This window comes from Rhincodon typus, chromosome 26 (assembly GCF_021869965.1).
Source record: "Rhincodon typus isolate 14 chromosome 26, sRhiTyp1.1, whole genome shotgun sequence".
Lineage (NCBI taxonomy): Eukaryota > Metazoa > Chordata > Chondrichthyes > Orectolobiformes > Rhincodontidae > Rhincodon > Rhincodon typus.
This window is the reverse complement of record NC_063357.1, coordinates 14973257-14992328: the sequence shown is the minus strand read 5'-3', so window position 1 is coordinate 14992328 and position 19072 is coordinate 14973257. Positions and strand designations below refer to the sequence as shown.

The window sequence follows — 19072 nt, the reverse complement described above, 5'->3', positions numbered from 1 at the left end:
TCTCTGGGGTGGGTGGAGGGAAGGCATCGGCAGGTAGGTAGGGCGATGGCAGCGTCAAGTTCCTGACACCGTGTTTTCCGTGCGAATCTGACCAGAAAGCTGATGGCTGATACGGCGAGCCCGGCACCGGTAGATGGGTGGGGAAGAGGATTCAGGAGCTGAGGTTGTGCAACACCGTTCGCGCTGGTGGATGTGAATGGACTAATCCAATGTAAACATCTCTTTGGGTTGGTGTAATGTGAGACCCCAGTGTCTGTCTCCACACCGGCTGTGGTCCCGCTTCACTCAGGAAAAGAGAGATTTCTCCAGCAGCGGGGATCCCCACCTCCGCCTGACAATATTTTTTCCTTGACTGCCTCTTGTTTTTACTTTGCACGGAAGTTTTTTTTTAAGAAAGGGGGCGGCTGTTTCCCCCCACCACCGCCTCTCTCTCTCTCTCTCTACGCTCCCCACCCCGCCTTCCCCGAGGATGAAATTGTAACATTTTCTTTCCACACACTTGGCGCTTCTTGAGAGAGTGAGTGGGAAATGGCGCTAAATGCGGAGGTCGCCTTCGAGAATTTGGGCGGATCTGGACACACGGCCTCGACCAAGGAGCACCAGGAGACCGAGAAACTTCTCAACATCTCCGAAGCCAACCTAGAGAATGGCATCAAAGAGTCCAGCGCGTTCCCCGCCAGCCCTCCGAGCGGCAAGAAGGCGTTGAGCGAGCCGAACGGCCACGGCGTGCCCAGCTTCTCCTCCGAGTCCATGCCCAAAATCGGAGTGCCTCCGGCATCCCCATCCCGGCTCAGCCTGGGCAGAGCATCGTCCACGGTCACCACTAGCGGACAGGACCAGACCCCACCCAGAGACTACCTGGTGTTGGCCATTGTCTCCTGTTTCTGCCCCATCTGGCCCATCAACATCGTGGCGCTGGTCTATTCTATCATGGTGAGTGCATATGTCTGCAACTTTCTCCCATTTGCCACTCAGATCATCAGCGATGCTTGTCCAGCGGTAGAATGTGCCTCACAAAGAATTTCATACCTGCGCTCCCCCCCTCGCAGCTTGTTTTAACTGTGTGTGTGTACCCCCCCCCCCCACCGCCCCAGTAGCTTGTTTTAACTCTGTGTGTAACCCCCTGATTCCCTTCAATCATTGTACCCCCTACCTCCCCAGTAGCTTGTTTTAACTCTGTGTATAACCCCCTGATTCCCTTCAGTCACTGTACCCCCCTACCTCCCCAGTGGCTTGTTTTAACTCTCTCCCTCTCTGTCTATAACCATTCAGCCCCTTCTTTTGGGCAACCCGCTCTTCAAAGGAGCATCACTCCCTCTGCTTTTCACCAAACTATTATTGATCAAACTAATCACCCAATACCCTCTTGGATGCCTCGAATACTGTAGAATCTTTATCATTTGGGGCTCGGAAAACAAAACTTCTCCTCTATAGGAGACAGACTTCTCCAAAGTTAGCACTTTCCCTAATAAAACAAGCCCTGTTGAGAAAATGTGAATCTTTCCCGGTTATATAAATTCTTGATCAACACAAGTCGCTAAGGGCAAATGTCCCAAGTTTTCGTGTTAATGTTGGCTGCTCGGTGTGTATTGTAGGCAGACAGGCTGCAAGAGTCTTTTGATTTAGGAGAGCGAGAAAAGGCTAACAAGGTAAAATAACAAGTTGCCGGCTACTATCATTGGAGGCTGTAGGAGGTGTGGCACCTTGGCGATTCAGTGAGTGAAGGGCTGCTCTCGAACTCGGTTTAGCCCGAGGTTGGGTTTCTCTGGGAGAGGCGATGCCCATTCCCTGTGCATTTCCCGGAGCTATTGACACATCCAACCAAGCAGCGGTGGCCGCATTTGTTTCTGTTTACTGAGGGTTTATGCAAACATAATTTGTACCCCAGGCAAACGCGACCGTTTAAATGTTGCCATTTTCCAATCCTGAGGGCTTTAATTCAGTCGGAGAGTGGGGCTGTTTGCCAGGCACATCCCTTTATCCGCATCTCTGCCCAAACTGGTTGACCTGGGAGTCCCTCAAGCCAACTTCCTTTGTCTAAACTAGCTGCCCAATTCTGCCACCAGAAGACACTCTGTGTGTTGAACTCTTAAAAAAGCGGAAGCGCAGCTCTCCCTGAATCCGAACTGACCGTGCTCAGTGTCAGACCATCCGTGAGGTACTCAGCGTCCTCAGCAAGTGCAGAAGTTGTTTTCAGGAACCTGGGGCTAGAGATGTTAAAATACCGCAAAGATTCCCGCTCGTCCTTCCTCTCCACTGCCTCACTACTTTCCTTAGAAGTTTAATCTTATTGAATATTAATGAGCGAGGTGGGGTGTCGGGGCAGGATTGGGCTCTTCAGTGGTATTGTCTATAGGAAGTCTAGGCTCACAAATGCTAAATGGGGAGTTGGATGAGGTGCTGGAAGGTACCTACCCATGGGGCCCTGTGCCAACAAGCTTGAGTGTGTTTAGAAAACTAGGGGAGGGACATTTACTAGGTTACCGTGTCTTTTTAAAAAATGCTGTTTGCCTTGCTCCTCCCCCACCCCAAACTTAATTACCCATTCAACAAATGAGATTAGCAAATAATAACAAAACAATCAGGTGCAAAAATTTGGTCATTTCTTTGCAATATGTTCATCCATTTTCTCTCTCAAGTGTAACACATTATTGGCTTGTTCATAATTGGCTTTGTAGGGACCCATTGTTGTAGGCTTCCACTATATCCTGTTAAGGTTCTTCTAATTCTGTGGATTATGTCAATTCTTCTATACCCCAGAACTACAGTTATTTCAGAGGCAGTGTTCAGGACAGATGCTGTTCAGAAACTACCCAATCTCACACAATGCATGTGTCAAATTCCTAGGATAAATTCTCAGGACAGGAACAAGCCCACCCACCCACCCCAGTCCTCTCCTTTTGCAGATTTTGATTACTAGATTGACGGGAGAATTCAAAATTCAAATTATGTAGCAAAGACTGATAAATGGCCATTCTTTTACAAAGACTAGATTTCAGGATTGAAATTACTTATTAATCTTCCTTCATTTAACATAGAAACATAAATTTGACACAAATGTGAGTGGGTATTTCAAATGTACAGCTGTTTAAATGCAGTTTCTTTGCTGAAATGATTGTCGGTTTAGTGGTTCAGTTTAGCAGGATTGAGTGAGGATCAATTTAGAAAATTTTACATCTGTGACTTGGAATAATTATTCGTTGATATCCATTTGCTGATTGGCCCTTGATTTGATGATAGTTGAATGCAAACACAATATATGTAATTTTCTGGTTCTAAAACACAGGTCAGCACGCATCTGATAGATAATAGGATATGGGATTGCATAATAAAATTGGTTTACTGCTGTCAGTTACATGACAAGTAAATTATGTTATGCCATCTTTTTATGTTGCCTACAGGCAGGTGCACAATAAGGGGTGACAACTCCCCATTGAAGTAAAGATGTACCATTTAATATGTAATATGATCTCATGTTTGTGCACTGATATCTGACCAGTTATGATCCTTTTTATGGATTGATCTATGGATGAAACAATTGCTCAGATGTTTACATTTTTATTAGCTATCTATGGATGATTAATTTGAACTTACAAGTTCATTTAAAATTAATTAAATACATATCACTCCAATGAAAAGCAAGTATGGTGAATATACTTTCGCCATCAGTAAAATTGCAGAGGTGCATTTTACAATATTTTGCTTGAAGAAGTTTATAGTCATGAGGGTGAGGCAGTAATTGTGATTGGCTCACAAAGGATAAGGAAGGGAAGGTTAGAATTTGGTAATGTTAGTGCAATACTGTTCTTCCCAAATTAGTAATACGGAACTATTTCTAACAAATGGAATTGTTCAGTTTCAGACTTGGACAATTAACAGGCACTAATTACCGCAACTGTCCCTCACTTGGGAAGGGAAACTTGGCCAGGACTCCTACTCCTAATTGATGTTCCATAGCTGCTGCAGAAATGTGCAATTAAGGCTTCCTTGATGTCCTCGTGGTTAAATGCCTGTCAAGACTCTCAGCAAAATGTAGGCCACTAAATGTTGGTCAATGTTAGTTGAACCCTGCTTATTAAGAAGTTAAGTCTAAAGACGCGAACGAAAGGTTGGGTGAAAGAAGTTCCATTGAGTTCTACAATATAAAACCTATTTGTTGAAAGAAACATATTCCAATATACAATTAATAAAACAAACTTGCATTTCTGTTTAATTACTTCTTGATTAATATTCAAATTTGTTCTAATGTGTGCAATATTAATAAGAAAGACGACATCCCTGGTTCTTTAGGGATTTTAGCACACCAGGGATCCTGTTGTGAAATTAAGAACTGTAATTAGCTACAATGTGCCAAATCCTTAATAAACAGTACAGCATCAAGCCCAATGTTAGCTTTATAATTCACCATTTGTACTAATTGCTTTCCTTTTTAAATCCTGGTGCCATATACTGCAATATCCTACACTGCACATTCTTGTAATGAACAAATTAGTCAGGCTGAGATTGAATGCAGTTCTACTGACGGGATTTCTTTGATATTTTTCAGCCAACAGGATAATCTCATTTAAGACTAGCTGTAATTTAATACAGTGGTCATTGTTTATGCTGGTGCCACCCTGTGCCGTAACATGTTTTTAGCAACAGAACTATCCGTACAGAACTACATCACTTGTCAAAGCTCTAACAATTTGCAAGAAAGTACAAAACTGTGACTCCAGACTACTTAGTTGAAGTGATGTTACAGTAATGAGTGTATTGATTTACTGTAATGACCAGCTGCATCAAGCAGTCCTGGCTTAAATCTCTAATGCAGTGTTTTGTGTCTTTGCCAAACCATACCACACCCTTCCTCATCATCATCTGCAATCATACGTTTTGTGCTTGATATTAACAAATCAATATTTTACTTCATGTACATGAAAATTCAACCAAAAATACATTGTAAATCTCTTGTTCTACTTTTTCACATGGGAATACTGCCTTACAAGAACTATCGTTTGTGAGCAGTACCTGATCACTGTAGTTTTATAACATTACTGTTTGGCATCCACATTGATTTGCCCATTACATTGCATTGGCAATATCTTTCAATGAAACCATATGGGTCGGGCATTCTGCTTTTAAAGACAACACTAAACCAGGAGGTGAAGAAACTTTGGCCAGTCAAAATTAGTGATGTTTGGTATTGAGAATAAAAATATATATTTCTAATTATTAGCAACATCAAACATTACTAAGTTCAGTACATATATGATAGAGGTAGGATAATACTTCTTTGCATCCAGGATGTATTCCATTAAATCATCAACTATCCCAATAGCTCGATTGACAGCATTTATTAGCACTGAGTATGTGCCATAAATTTGTAAGACATGAGGTCATGATTTCAGAGTGGATAAGCTCACTTTACTTGAGACACTTTTTTGATATTCCAGGCTTTCATCAAATTGATCTGAACTGGATTGAAATTCAGGACACAAAAGTGAAGAAATAATGCATGTTATAACTCACTAAGCTTAAGAACATTTACCTCAAGATAATAGGGATGTTCTTTTAAAGAAATATTCCTTAAGAAGCTACTTTAATTGCATTATCTGAGAGATATATCACTAAGACCAGATATGTTTATGTTTATATTCTGATCAATAAGTTTAAAGTGAACGTATCAAAATTTCCAAAGCTGGTGACTGTCCTGATGGATGGAGCCAGTCTTTCTGTTCTGTTAGCCCTGAGTTGTAACATCAGTGCCTACCAGAATGCATCTGAGCTGCCCAGTCTGCATCGGCAATCCTTTTTAGCATTTCTAAGCTAGAAGGAGAACTGGCAGATCCACCAGCTCAGGGGTCACTTTAGTGTATTTCCAAATTATACCGATTTGTAGTTTTAAGATTTTGAGAATCCAATCTAAAGAGGCAAAATATGATGTAGAATAGAGCATTTTCTGTAGCAATTTAGCAGCATTTAAAAATGCTTAATGTCCTTCTGTAAACATTTAATCCAACCGGCAATCCTATTAAAAAATCTTCAGGTCTAATGAAATAATAGTGACTTGGATCTGAATGTGTGTCTTTGTTCTATCTTTGAAATGCCACATGAACAGTACAGACAGCAAGATGAGCAGCAGGAACGTTTAGCCAGGCATAAAGTTGTCACAGCTTGGTGCCTCTGCTCTCCCTAGAAACAGTCAATCTCCAGGAGAATGACAGCTCATACCACAAGCCAAAGTTATTGTAGGGGAATTTTAAGATGCTCAAATTAGAATCTTCTTTTTAAATGAATGAGTGACTGTATCCACATTATATCAAGAAAAAGGCTTTCCACATCCCTAACAGGGCTCTAGATTCCTGGAGGCAATTCCATTCCTTATAAAAGATTCTCAGAAATCAATTACCTTGCAGTCTTGTTAAGTACTTGAATTTGTTTAGGAAATTGTCAAATAATAAAAATTGCAGTATTTTATCCTGTTATTTCCTTATCTAATCTGTACTGTAATGACAGTGAAAGAAAATACAATATAAGGATGCCTGTTTGAGATTCTGTAATTATATAATTCCAAATTACTTTGAAGGTTTCTTTTTTCAATTACATTACACTAATCCATTTAATAAAATCGAGCCCAGTATAAGGTGATCTTTGGTTCATTTGAAATACTTTAAAATACATTGAAAAGCATGTAAGCAGCCACTTATAGTATTAACATTCATGGACTCAAGTGTAAAATAAACAAATTACCCTTTTAAAGAAATATTTTAAGTGCCTGTGGAAATAATTTTGAGACCAAACAGACGTTAGATTTCCATATCTTTCCTTGCTCATTTTGCTGTTTCCTTTATAGATAATGGATTTGTGCTTTAATAATAACATTTAAAATGTTGTGTTTGGCACGTAGGACAGTATCTGAATGGTATTACTTGCAAGTTTTCAGAAGTCTTGAGACAATAACTTTAATCCACAGTTAGCTACCAAATGAAAGAGTTGCTTACAATTTAGAATATATTTTTGAAAGTCTAACATTTGTTTTTATTTCTTTCATCCAATAGTCCAGAAACAGTTTACAACAAGGTGACGTGGATGGAGCCAGGAGACTGGGACGTCTCGCCAGATTATTGAGTATTGTAGCAATAGTCATGGGGGCCCTCATCATAATCACCTACTGTGTTGTCAACTTTGCAGGTAACAGTGGCTAGGAAATGAGGCAAATCTGAAGCACTGTGTATATGGACAGCTTATATTTATTAAAAGAATCACAATGGCCGTCAGGCTAATCTTCAATAATTTTGATGAATCGATACGCGTTGTTGCAAAGCTTAGACTATCAGGGAAAAAAAATTAATTGAATGTTAAATCAGAGGTGCTGCTTGGTTAGTGCATAGCAATATCAGTAACATTCATTTCACATCAAAAGGTTCTTTTTCATTTCCGGAATGTTTAGATTATGGTTGTACTATATTTAAACAAGTCATTGAATGATTGTTCAGCATTTGCAACTATAAATGTATACGGAGGACACATAGCATGAATCGAATAGGAATTTGATTTGATTCTAAGGTTGACTTGAAAATGTAATGGAAATGTCCTTCACAAGGAGCCACCAGGTGTTTTGTTGTCCCCTATTGCTGTACTTGGCTTGCATCAAAACTTTATTTTCTTATTTCTTGCATAAAAGCAACATTGTAAGCTGTTAGACTATAGAAAGATCATATGTTATGGAAAGTAGTTCCAGGGTAGTCAGTTACCATGTGGTAGAATGCCATGTCTAGCTTAAAACTCAGTGTCAAAAGATCAAATTACATAAACTAAGAAAAAACACTAGATTTTGAATTAAATGAGACATAGCAGCGTAAGATTCAATTCATTTCATGACATCTATGATAATGGAACCCTTGGGTAGACCTGGACACTGTCTAGGTTTGGGGTGACGTTGCCGTATGTGGCAAATAATGACCTGAGATTCATTAATAACCGCATGGGGGTGTGATCATTGACTGGACCAACAATATCAAATCATCAAGCCATGTGTGGCTAGAAAAGATGGGACAGGTATTGGATGTTCTAAGATAATTAACTCACTTTCTGGATCTGTTGTTGCCACTTTACCCATCTACAAGGCTGAAATCATGGATGTGACGGAATATTCATTGGATAAGTGCAATTGCAATAACTCTCAAGAACTCTGCTACCATCTAGAAAGAAGATGTCTGCTTGATCACCACCCTGCTATTGAACTTAATGTCCAGCTGTATCACCACCGCTGTGAGATTATAACATATATAGTCTGCAGGATGTCTTGCAGCACTGTGACCTCCACCATCAGACTGGATGAAGGCAACATCGCCGTCATCTGCAAGATCTTCTGTTTATTACGCACTACTGGTCTAAATGCTGGAATGCCCTATCTATCAGTAACATGGAATCACCATGAACACAAGTACTCAGTGGTTCTAAGAGAAAGCCTATTAGACATCAAGGCAACCAGTGAAAACAATAAATGTTACTGTACTGGCATTGCTTGCAACCTGAGAATACGTTAATAAAGGGAAATGGAAATGTTACTATAGTGATTAAGTTACTAGACTAATGATCTCGAGAAGTGAGTTCAAATCCTGCTACAGAAGTTGGGTAATTTACAAAATTAATTCTGGAATGAGAAACTAGTATCAGTAATTAGTATCCAGGGATGTGCAAGCTAGGTGGATTAGCCATAGTAAAAATGCAGGGTTATGGGGATAGAGTTAGGGGGCTGGGTCTGAGTGAGATGCTCTTCAGGGGGTTGGTGCATACTTAATGGGCTAAATGGCCTCTTTCTGCATTGTAGGCGTTCTATGATAATGATGACCATGCAATTACCAGATCGTTGCAAAAGTCAATTTGATTCACTAATGCCTTTTAGGGAAGGATATTTGCCATCGTTGCCTGGTCTGTGGCTCCAGACTCACAGCATTATGGCTGACTCTTAACTGTCTAATGAAATGGTACACAGTTAAGGGCAATTAGGAATGGACAATAAATAGTGGCCTTGGCAACATCATCCACATCCTGTAAATAAATTAATAGATTTAAATTGGCCTTATAGTTGAACCAACCAAGTTGTGAATAGAATGTTATTTAAATAGAATTATATTCAACAATGAACAGGTCCAAGCTTTTATCTTTGTAGGTTAAACAGGTGTATGATAGACTCTTAGGGGTAACAGAATGAACATTTCTGTTAATTTTCATTATGTCTTAAATTGATGATATTAGCAGAACTTGATAATCTGTTTAAGTATAAATTATCATTGCCAGGCTTCCTGCCTGACATAATTCAAGCCAGTGAAAGGAGAAACATAGTGTAATAAGAATGAGTGCTTGGGCTTTGGGGACAACCTTCCTTGTGGTTGCCTGTGGTCTTAATGCCAGAGACTGAGCAATCCCAACTCTTATAAATGTTTTTCTGTAGCTTTGTTGCTGTTAGAGAGTTAAATAGCTGTGTACTTATTGTCATTGTCTTACCGTATGGAACTGCTGATCTTATCCCTGACTGATTTTAATCAATGTGCTATATCGAACACCCCCGGATTTAATATCATGTCATTCTGTTCTGATCTAAGTTAGGAGAATGGTGCCCCACGAGTGTTTGTTTTTTTTTCTGATAACACATTAGCGGAGCTTTTTGTACGATTTGCCTGCTTGAAGTGTGTAATACTGTTATAATTGATCTAAGACAATAGATGTCTCTTCTTGTAACTATTAGGGTAATATGGGAATTCAGTAGAAAGTATTTGACATTTAAATGCGAATGGTGTTTCAATAAAGAAATGGTATGTTTCCCTTACGTCATTATCAGTAACATATTAAAATTCTAGTAACTGCTAGAACAAATTACACATCATCACACTTTCTTACAATAATGGAATCCCAATAACAGAATTTTATAGCACAGAAGGAGCCCTTTCAGCCCATCAGGTCTGCACCAGCCAACAAGGAGCCATCCAGCCAAATCCCATTTTCCAACTCTTGATTTGTAACCTTATAGATCATGGCTCTTCATGTGTGAATCCTTGTAATTTGTAAATGTTCTGATGGTTACCATTGTACGATTGTACCATTCAGGCAGTGAGTTCCAGACCCCCATTACCCTATGGGTGAAAACATTTCCCTTTGAATCCCCTTGACACCTCCTACTGCTTATCTGAAATCTACACTCCCAGGTTATGGGCTTTTCTATCCATTCTGTCTAGATCCTTTATTAATTGTATACACAATGTAATGACCAGAACTCCAGCTTGGCCTAATTATTTATAACATTTTATACTGTTCTAGATGGCTCAGTGGTTAGCACTGCTGCCTCACAGCGCCAGGGACCGGGTTTGATTCCACCCTCTGGCAACTGTCTGTGTGGAGTTTGCACATTCTCCCTGTGTCTCCGTGGGTTTCCTCCGGGTGCTCTGGTTTCCTCCCACAGTCCAAAGATATGCAGTTTGGGTGGATTGGCCATGCTAAATTGCCCATAGTGTTCAGGGATGTGCAGGTTAGGTGGATTACCCATGGGAAATGCAAGGTTACAGGGATAGAGTAAGGGGGTAGGTCTAAGTGGGATGCTCTTTGGAGGATTGGTGTGGATTTGCTGGGCCAAATGGCCTGCTTCCACAGTGTGGGGATTCTATGATTCATACTTTCTGTAGTAGTGGTGATCTGCTTATTTCTTCATCCCTTGTAGTTTCCTCTTCAGCTGCTAGTGGGAGTTCCCCATTTTGAATTCAAGTCTCCTAACATCTTGATTCTCTTTGTTCTTCTTGGTTTACATCCTTCTAATATTTCTTTATTTATCTCTTTCAGTAAACCCTTAAGCCTCAGAATTCAGCCAACCTATCCAACCACTTCTTGATGATGTTCTATGAGATACTAATGATCTTGTATTCTCCACCATCCTGTGAAACTCTTCATTGCTCTTCTGCTGTCTCTTATTCACCTGTTTCATCCATTTCCAGAGCTGCATTTCACCACCATCTAATCTTTGGGTGTCTACTTTTCTAAAGGCCCATATTTCAGACATATATGAATGGTAAAGTCATCATAGTCCCAGAGGACTGTAGGGCTGCTCTCATTAGAGAGAGATGACTGGTGGTGGTTTAATCTGAGGGTCGCTGCACCTCAGGTGAGGGGAGAGGTTGAGAAGGAGAGTCCTTAATGATAACCTCAGCTGGTGTGGGAGTCCCATATAACAACACACTCCAAATCCCAATTTTGAAGTCGCCAGGTCAGGACTTTTCACACCAACCCTAACTCTAAAATAAGCATTTTTATTATTGAATTTTTATTTGGAAGTTAATGATCACTTCCATGAAGACAAACATTATATTTGTGTACACTTAAAGTGGTCAAGATTATCAAATTCATTGAAAACATGTATACAATATACAATACAAATGTATACAATTTCATTCAGCTTGAAAAGAATTACCACTTAGCAGCAGAGTATGTCCTAAACATGTTAAAATCCATAAAAAAGTCACCCTCCTTGCCATCAACAGAATCAAATAACACTGCAGTCTGCTTCATGAATGGCATCATCATATGGGTCATCTTCAGCAGCAAACACGATGTTTGTGACCATGTCATTTCCCCAGAACAGTCATCTTCTGTGTCATCAAGTGCATTGGATTTCCCACATTTCCAAATGATTTTACCAGCCTCCTTTCTGATCTCAGCCTAGACCTCCACAATCCACACACACGGGTTGCTAATGTTTGATTATGTGTGCAGCTTCCCTTGGTAAATGTCATCCCTCACCTGATCATCCAGTCATTTCATATTCTCATGCTGTCTTTGCGGGCCTTACTTAGAGAAACTTCCAGTGGTTGAACAGGGCAGTTGAGACCACCTGGATTCACTATAGTATCACTGTTTTGTGATCTCAACAAGGTGTAATCTGAACTTGTCCCAGATGAGAAGTTTTTTTTCACATAATACTCCCACTCAGAAAATCTAAACCTTCCTCAGCCATAATTTCAAGCCACTTCTATCCATTCATCCTTTAGCATGAACGTGGACAACTGCTCCTTTTGGGAAGTGCTATTTTGCGACAGGCTTTTCTCTCGAACATGAAGCATGAGCTGACTGACACTGTTGTCACCCCTAACTTCGCTCACTATTTGACAGGCCGGTATGTCAAAATTCATGGGAGTCTCATGTTCCCAATCCAGGCCAATGCATTCGTTTGCCAATGTTCGATCATAGACCCCTGAAAAGCAATAAGCTGGGAGATCCTGTCAATGCTTAGTCTTTGGTCACCAAACAAAATTGTTTCACTTTCTGATACCCTTGGACAGTGCACAAGGTTAAATCAGCTGGATGGCTGGCTGGCTTATGATGCAGAGTGAGTCCAACAGTGTGGGTTTGATTCCCGTAGAGGTCCTGCTTTCTCAAAACCTTATCCCTTGCTTCTGATGTATTGACCCTTAGGATGAACCACCACCTTTTGTCTCTCTCTATGAGAGAGTACACCAATGGTGACTTTACCTTTTTACCATCCAGGACTAGCTTTGAAATCTGAAAAGCCTAATGTTGGAAATAGTTATTGCCTGGTATTTGTACAACGCAAATATTACTTGCTACTTGTCAGCCCAAACTTGGATATTGTCCAAGATTTGTTGCATTTGAACTTGGATGGCTTCAGTATCTGAGGAGTTGCAAATGCTGCTGAACACCCCCACATCTGATCTTATAATGGAGAGAAGGTCATTAATGAAGCAGCAGGAGATGGTTGGGCTTAGGACACTACTCTGAGGAACTCCTGCAGAGATGTCCTGAAGCTGAGATGACTGACTCCAGGAATCACAGCCATCTCCCTATGTGCCAGGTATGATTCCAACCAGCAGAGTTTTCCCTGATTCCATTGACTCCAATTTTGCTAGGTGTCCTTGATACCACACTCAGTAAAATGTGGCCCTGATGTTAAAGGTGCCACACTCACCTCATCTCTCACCTCAGCTCTTTTGTCCATGTTTGAACCAAGGCTTTAATGATTTCAGGAGCTGAGTGGCCCTGGCAGAACCCAAACTGGGCGTCACTGAGCAGGTTATTGTTGAGCTGGTGCTGCTTGATAGCACTGTTAGTGACACCTTCCATCATTTTACTGATGATCAAGAGTAGACTGCTGGGTCAGTAATGGCTGTGTTGGTAATTGGCTGGGTTGGATTTGTGCTGCTTTTTTCTGTACAGGACATTCTGGGTAATTTTCTACATTATTGGAACAGTTTGGTTAAGGACATGGAATATTTTGGAGCATAAGTGTTTAGAATTATTACTGAAATGTTGTCAGGGCCTATAGCCTTTGCAGCATCCAGTGCCTTTAGCTGTTTCTTGATATTACACAGAATGAGTTGATTTGACTGCAGGCTAGGGACTTCTGGAGGAGGTGAGGATGGATCGTCCACTTGGCATTTCTGGTGGAAGATTGTTGCAAATTCTACAGCCTTATTTTCTGCCCTGTTGTGCTGGGTTCTCTCACTACTGAGGATGGTGTTATTTGTGGAGCTTCCTCCTCCAGTGAGTCATTTAATTGTCCACCACCATTGATGACTGGATGTGGCAGGACTGTTGACCTTAGATTGGATCTGTTGGTTGTGGAGTCGTTTAACTCTGTCTATCACTTGCTGCTTTCACTGTTTTGACACACAAATAGCCCTATTTTGCAGGTTGCTGCTTAACGTTAAGTGTGCTGGTGCTGCTCCCTGCAAGCTCTTCTGTATTCTTTGTTGAAATGTTTGCCAGTTACTTTAAATGTGTGCCCATTGTTTATCATCCCCAATACCACCTGGAATAGTATCTCTTTATTTAGTCTGTACTCCTCTATTCAGTCTCCTCTTAGTTTTCTCTCCTCTGCAGTCAGCAATCCACAATTGCTTATCCTTGAAATTCTAGTAAATATATCCTCTATCCTCTTCAGCCCCTTCAAGTCTTTGCTAAGGTGTAATATCTGAAATTGGACAGAATGCTGCAGAACTAGTGACTTACATAGGCTTAAAGTAACTTCTGGCTAGTACATGCCCCCCTCTGTAAAGCATTAGACTTCACGTGGTTCATTATTTCTTAGTACAAACTTTTCCTTATTCTGGTTTGCTTTCTGAATTCAATTTGACTTTTGAGCCTATTTGAATTTAGACTCTCATTCAGACTCTGCATTGCTCATTCTTCAGCTTGAACTGATTGCTTCAGGGGATATAGCTATTTGCTCTCTCAGTACAGTTGTGTATGCCCTGTACAGGGCTCCAATCCTTTTCCATTTCACACTTACCCTGGCAAGCAGCACAAGGTTCCATGGAAATAAAGGGGACGAGGGTAAGTCTAATGAATGACAGGCAATGTTGGCTCACCAGTTCTGGTTAATTCTGGCTAATCATCGGATTGGCAATCGTCCTTGACACTTGAAATATCTCCACCCCCAGCAACAGAGAAAGAAACAGAATTAAATTCCACTGCATTAGAATGCCTTTCCAAAGATTTCCATTCCATCTGCTTATCGCTGGAGTGCAGGAGGGTTTTTTTAACTGCCATTACCATGAAGTTGCAAGATCTTTGTGCACCAAGATTGTTTTGCCTTTGAATTGTGAACAGTTCTCGGGTCAAAGTGGTGCATCAAGAAAATGTTGGATGTGCACATGTGAGGAAGGTTTCAGGAAGGTTTCAGGAAGGTATTACGCATGTCACCTTTGGGCAGAGTTGTGGGAGCAGGCAGCAAACTAAGAAGAGCTCATGTTATTCACGACAGCTGAACAAAGCTGTCTGAAAAAAAAAATTATTCAAAAGTTGGCATGTATTGTCAGAGAAAGTTGAAACTGCACTACTGGCACATCCAATTGATGCTAAATGTTACATTGACATTTGAGCACTAAGATCAGTAGGCAGAAGTGGGATGGATGCTGACTCTTGGCACTGATCCATGATATCCAGCCAGAAAACACACTTGTGAAAAAAATAATCTGAGCTCATCTTATTCTTGGAAAGGCAACTTAGCCTTCATGAGATTCCTGTACACCGGATGAAGGACGCTACATATCATGGAAGAGCCATTGTGATTTTTATCATAGCATGTGAGAGGGAACAACTGTGCATTTTTAAAGTATTTTCTTCCATTAGCTCTAATATAACAGTGTACATTTTGCACTTATGAAAATTTCTTAATTAAATTTGAAGTAATGGCATCTCAGTAGCTCATGCTGCAGTGTGTACATTGAAACCATGGAGCCGATACTGGCACAAAAATAGATCAAAAACTGAATAACACATCCTACCTAATTTAACAGTTTATGTAATGGATTCTCACTGTTCACTATTTGCCAGAAACATGTTTTTAATATTTCTGTTTGTGACTTCATTGTAAGTAGCAAAACGAAGATAATGCCTTTTTGTATTTTTATACTACATAGCAGATTTTCCAACATCAAGTTAAACAGAATGCCATTAAAAGGATCCATTAATTCACCAGATTTAAGTGTCTGTGAGAAATATCTGTTTTCATGCTGGCTTTATGAGCTGGAGGGCCTGAGAATGAAACAAGATTTTCTTTGCATCCGATGGGCCAGAGGACCACTTCCTAATTGGCTCTTCATGAAGCCACTAAATCCTTGAAAGCACCTTCCCTGGTTTTGAGTCTTATGCAACCAGCTCCCTGCAATCTGAATGAAAGCCTGCCAGGGCACGTCAAAACTAACGTGTGAACACTCACTGACAAAACCAAACTGCTACCAACAGTTGCACATTCCGCTGCCAACCACTAGGCCTGTGTCTGGGGAACTGAATGGCACCAGTGAGGGTTTTGTACATGATTTTAACAGACTGAGTGAGTCTATCACTCTATCCCCTCCTTCCGCACAAGAAAACACATTTTAACACCTTTGATACTTAATCTCATTCGATTCTCAAAGTTCATCTCACTATGACTCCATCCATCACAATGTAACTGACAGAATGTTCTTAGAAACAGTTATGAATCAATCGATTAAATTCTAATATCTTCCTTATATTTCAGTTACTGCATAGAAAACCTGCCACACCTCAAGAGAGTTTTGGATTAGTTCCTTTGGGACATAAAGAGAAGTCTGTCTCTTTATGGAAAACGGCAGTTTATGAAATCCAGAACAAGAGGATCTTCATCAAAGGCTACCCAGCCTTTCCAATTTAGCTTAATGTGCATCACTTACAACTCTGCATAATGAATGCTGGAAACAACATTCCTCTTAATTGACATCTGGCAACAGATCTGAAAGCTATTCAAAGCCAACTCCAGTGAGATACCTGAAAATAGACAGCTCTGCAGAATCCTTCTTGTTAGGAATGGCACAAGTGCATGCGCCTGAAAGCGGAGAAACTTGTTGGCATTTCAGATAACATGGTTACAAACCCCTTTCTGTGTTATTGCACAAAAACTGTCAAGTGCACACTGTGATTTTTGCCCTCTTTTGTACAAAAAGAAAAGGACAGTGTTGTCTACAGAGCTAAAACCTGCCAATGGCGAAGGAGGAAATGTTCAGTGAAAGAAACACAGAAAAGAAGCTAAGTGTTGAAAAGATTGGAGCGGAGAATGGAACCAACATTTATATCATTGGTTACTGGGTATCATGATGTTAGTTTTGGTAAATAGCACGATTTTGTACTTTTTATGAAAAAACACCACTTGCATGCAGAATATGAATGTGCTGTGATTGAATTATGTGGTTGAGGTATCTGTGGGTGCAGATGTAATGGTCATGTAGTTCGCTGTTGCATTATACCCGTTTTGTGGTTGTATTTGCCAAAACAATGAGTGTTACTCAAACATGATAGCTCTTTCTGATTGGTTTTGTCATTTTCACAGAACAATTGATTGTACAGGTACTTGAGAAGTAATCTCCAAGCCACTGAACCCTTTCCTTGGCAATTTATTGTGGTAGTGATTAAACTTACACAGCATTCAAGGAACGTGTCAATTAAATGTAACTATTTGTCATTTCTAAAAATGTGATTTTTTTTGGAAGCTGTAGTGTGGCTACAGTCTTTCTTCTTGATTTCTTTTGAGTAGGGAATGGTAAAAATATGAGTCCTGAATGTGTGATATTTGGAACATGAACAGGGAATTAATTTTTGGTGTGATTAGAGTTAAATTCTTTCTCAGTGGCTGAAGACTTTCAATCAAATTCATGAAACACCGTTTGGTTGCACAAATCAAGTTAAATAAATTGTGTAAGTAGAGAATTTCACATGGAGTAAAATCAGAGTTTATTTCTTTAATATTTAGTAAGCAACGTTTGGAGGGGATTTAATCGCAACAGTTTGTTAAAGCTTCTGTCCAAATTGAGAGGATAAATTCTTTCACCCCTCCATTCTTTAAATGTTACCCCAAGAACGTAAATGCATATTTGCTGTGTTGTTGTAACTGTGTGCATCTCAAAATTTCAGCATGCAACAGGGAGGGTGGGGAATGACCCTTCTGCAGGACTGGCAATGCACTTATTGGTACCACATTTGGTGGTCTGTAAATAAATATACATCTACATCTTTAATTTTGGACAGTTAGTACAGAGTTATGGATGGCTGATGGTACCACTCACTCCAGGCTCAAAAACATTTTTAAAAATTGTCCTTGTAAGAGATGTGGATGGTAAACAGGGCTTGAATGAGACTGAGACTCACTGACATTATCAGTGTAGTCTGGTATCAGCCATTGCACAGGATGGTTTAAGAAGAATATTCATTTTTACTTTTAGGTGGCATTAGTGTTTTGTGTTCACCAGGAGTTTGGTTCATCATGCCTTGTTTTTTATGGGAGGTAATACAAAGGCCAGCCCCACCCCTTTAAAACAGATTAAACCAACTGCTTTAAGTTAATTAATGCCTCACCAGGTTTGTATATGGTGGAATATGGGAAGATTGTGACATAATGCCATTGGACCAATCATCCTCATTTCCTGTGGGCAGAAGTTCAAATCCCAACTTGGTAGCTGGTGGAATTTGAATTGAATTAATAAATTTGGAATTGTAAAGCTAGTCTCTGTAATGGTGGCTATGACAAATATTGTTAATTATTGTAAAATCCCAACTGGTTTCACTGATATCTTTTATAGGGAAGGAAATCTGCCATCCTTACCTGGTCTAGCTGACATGTGACTCCAGACCCACAGCAATGTGAGTGACTCAGAAATGCCCTCTGAACAGGCCCAGAGAGGCAGTGAGTTCATTAGCAGTTGGGGATGGCCAATGACACATCCCATGAAGGAATAAAGATAAAAGAGGTTTCCCAAATATATATTTTGAATTCATTAAATATCTTAATAGAAAGTCAACTTGGCCACTTATTGTATTTGACACTCATTTCGAATCTTAATGTTTACTTATTCCATCTATTATTTTCAATGTTACTCAGAGATCCATTAATGTGTGCATATATCCTCGAGAATCCAGATATAAAATACACTTTAAGCCTTAATGGCTGCTTCCCTTGAGTCAATTCTCTGCATATATTCAGCTGCATGCAGGATGTATTGTAGGCAGCAGGACTAAAGCATTAAATAAACATGACTCACAAAACATTATTTCCTGGCAAGCCAGTTATTTTATTTTTAATATCCTGTTTCTCAAAGATTCACTAAACGTGTTTTAACAAGCAAATAAGTAGCCATACCACATTTCATTGAATTTCAGATTGACTTGAACCATATTTAGGGAGATTGTTACACTCTGGTCACATTGCTGAGTGAGAGAAAAGGCTTGTCTGATTGGTACCCTCCTCCTATGCACCAATAACAGTTTCTCAATTCCTCTAACAATCAATTGTCTAGTGGCATATTTACTGTAAATGACTATAATCCAATAGGAGCAAAAATAATCAAATGCATAGAATCTTCTACGTTAAAGGCCATCATTTCGTATATTTAGTATCTGATGGGTTCTTTTTCCATAACCCTACATTAAAGCTTGCTTGTTAATTGCCACTCTGAAATACCATCCATAAATCAGGCACACGTACTAGCCTAGACAACAAGGTGCAGGGCTGGATGAACACAGCAGGTCAAGCAGCATCATAGGAGCAGAGAGGCTGACGTTTCGGGCCTAG

The 19072-nt window shown here is 40.1% G+C and overlaps 1 protein-coding gene across 1 annotated transcript; it reads left to right on the top strand.

Annotated features, from left to right (window-relative positions):
* The first annotated feature begins 239 nt into the window (after positions 1-239).
* On the top strand, positions 240-19021 carry trarg1a (trafficking regulator of GLUT4 (SLC2A4) 1a). The gene is made up of 3 exons (XM_020535173.2): positions 240-933; positions 7041-7173; positions 16013-19021. Exons 1-3 carry the CDS (start codon positions 529-531, stop codon positions 16021-16023), a joined length of 549 nt encoding a protein of 182 aa, XP_020390762.1. The 5' UTR covers positions 240-528; the 3' UTR covers positions 16024-19021.
* Positions 19022-19072: the final 51 nt, after the last annotated feature.

Bases quoted from the DNA above. Each gene is read 5' to 3' on its own strand.
- trarg1a (XM_020535173.2), top strand. From the start codon at position 529: ATGGCGCTAAATGCGGAGGTCGCCTTCGAGAATTTGGGCGGATCTGGA. The intron at 934-7,040 runs GTGAGTGCATAT...TTCATCCAATAG, and splicing joins CGCTGGTCTATTCTATCATG to TCCAGAAACAGTTTACAACA.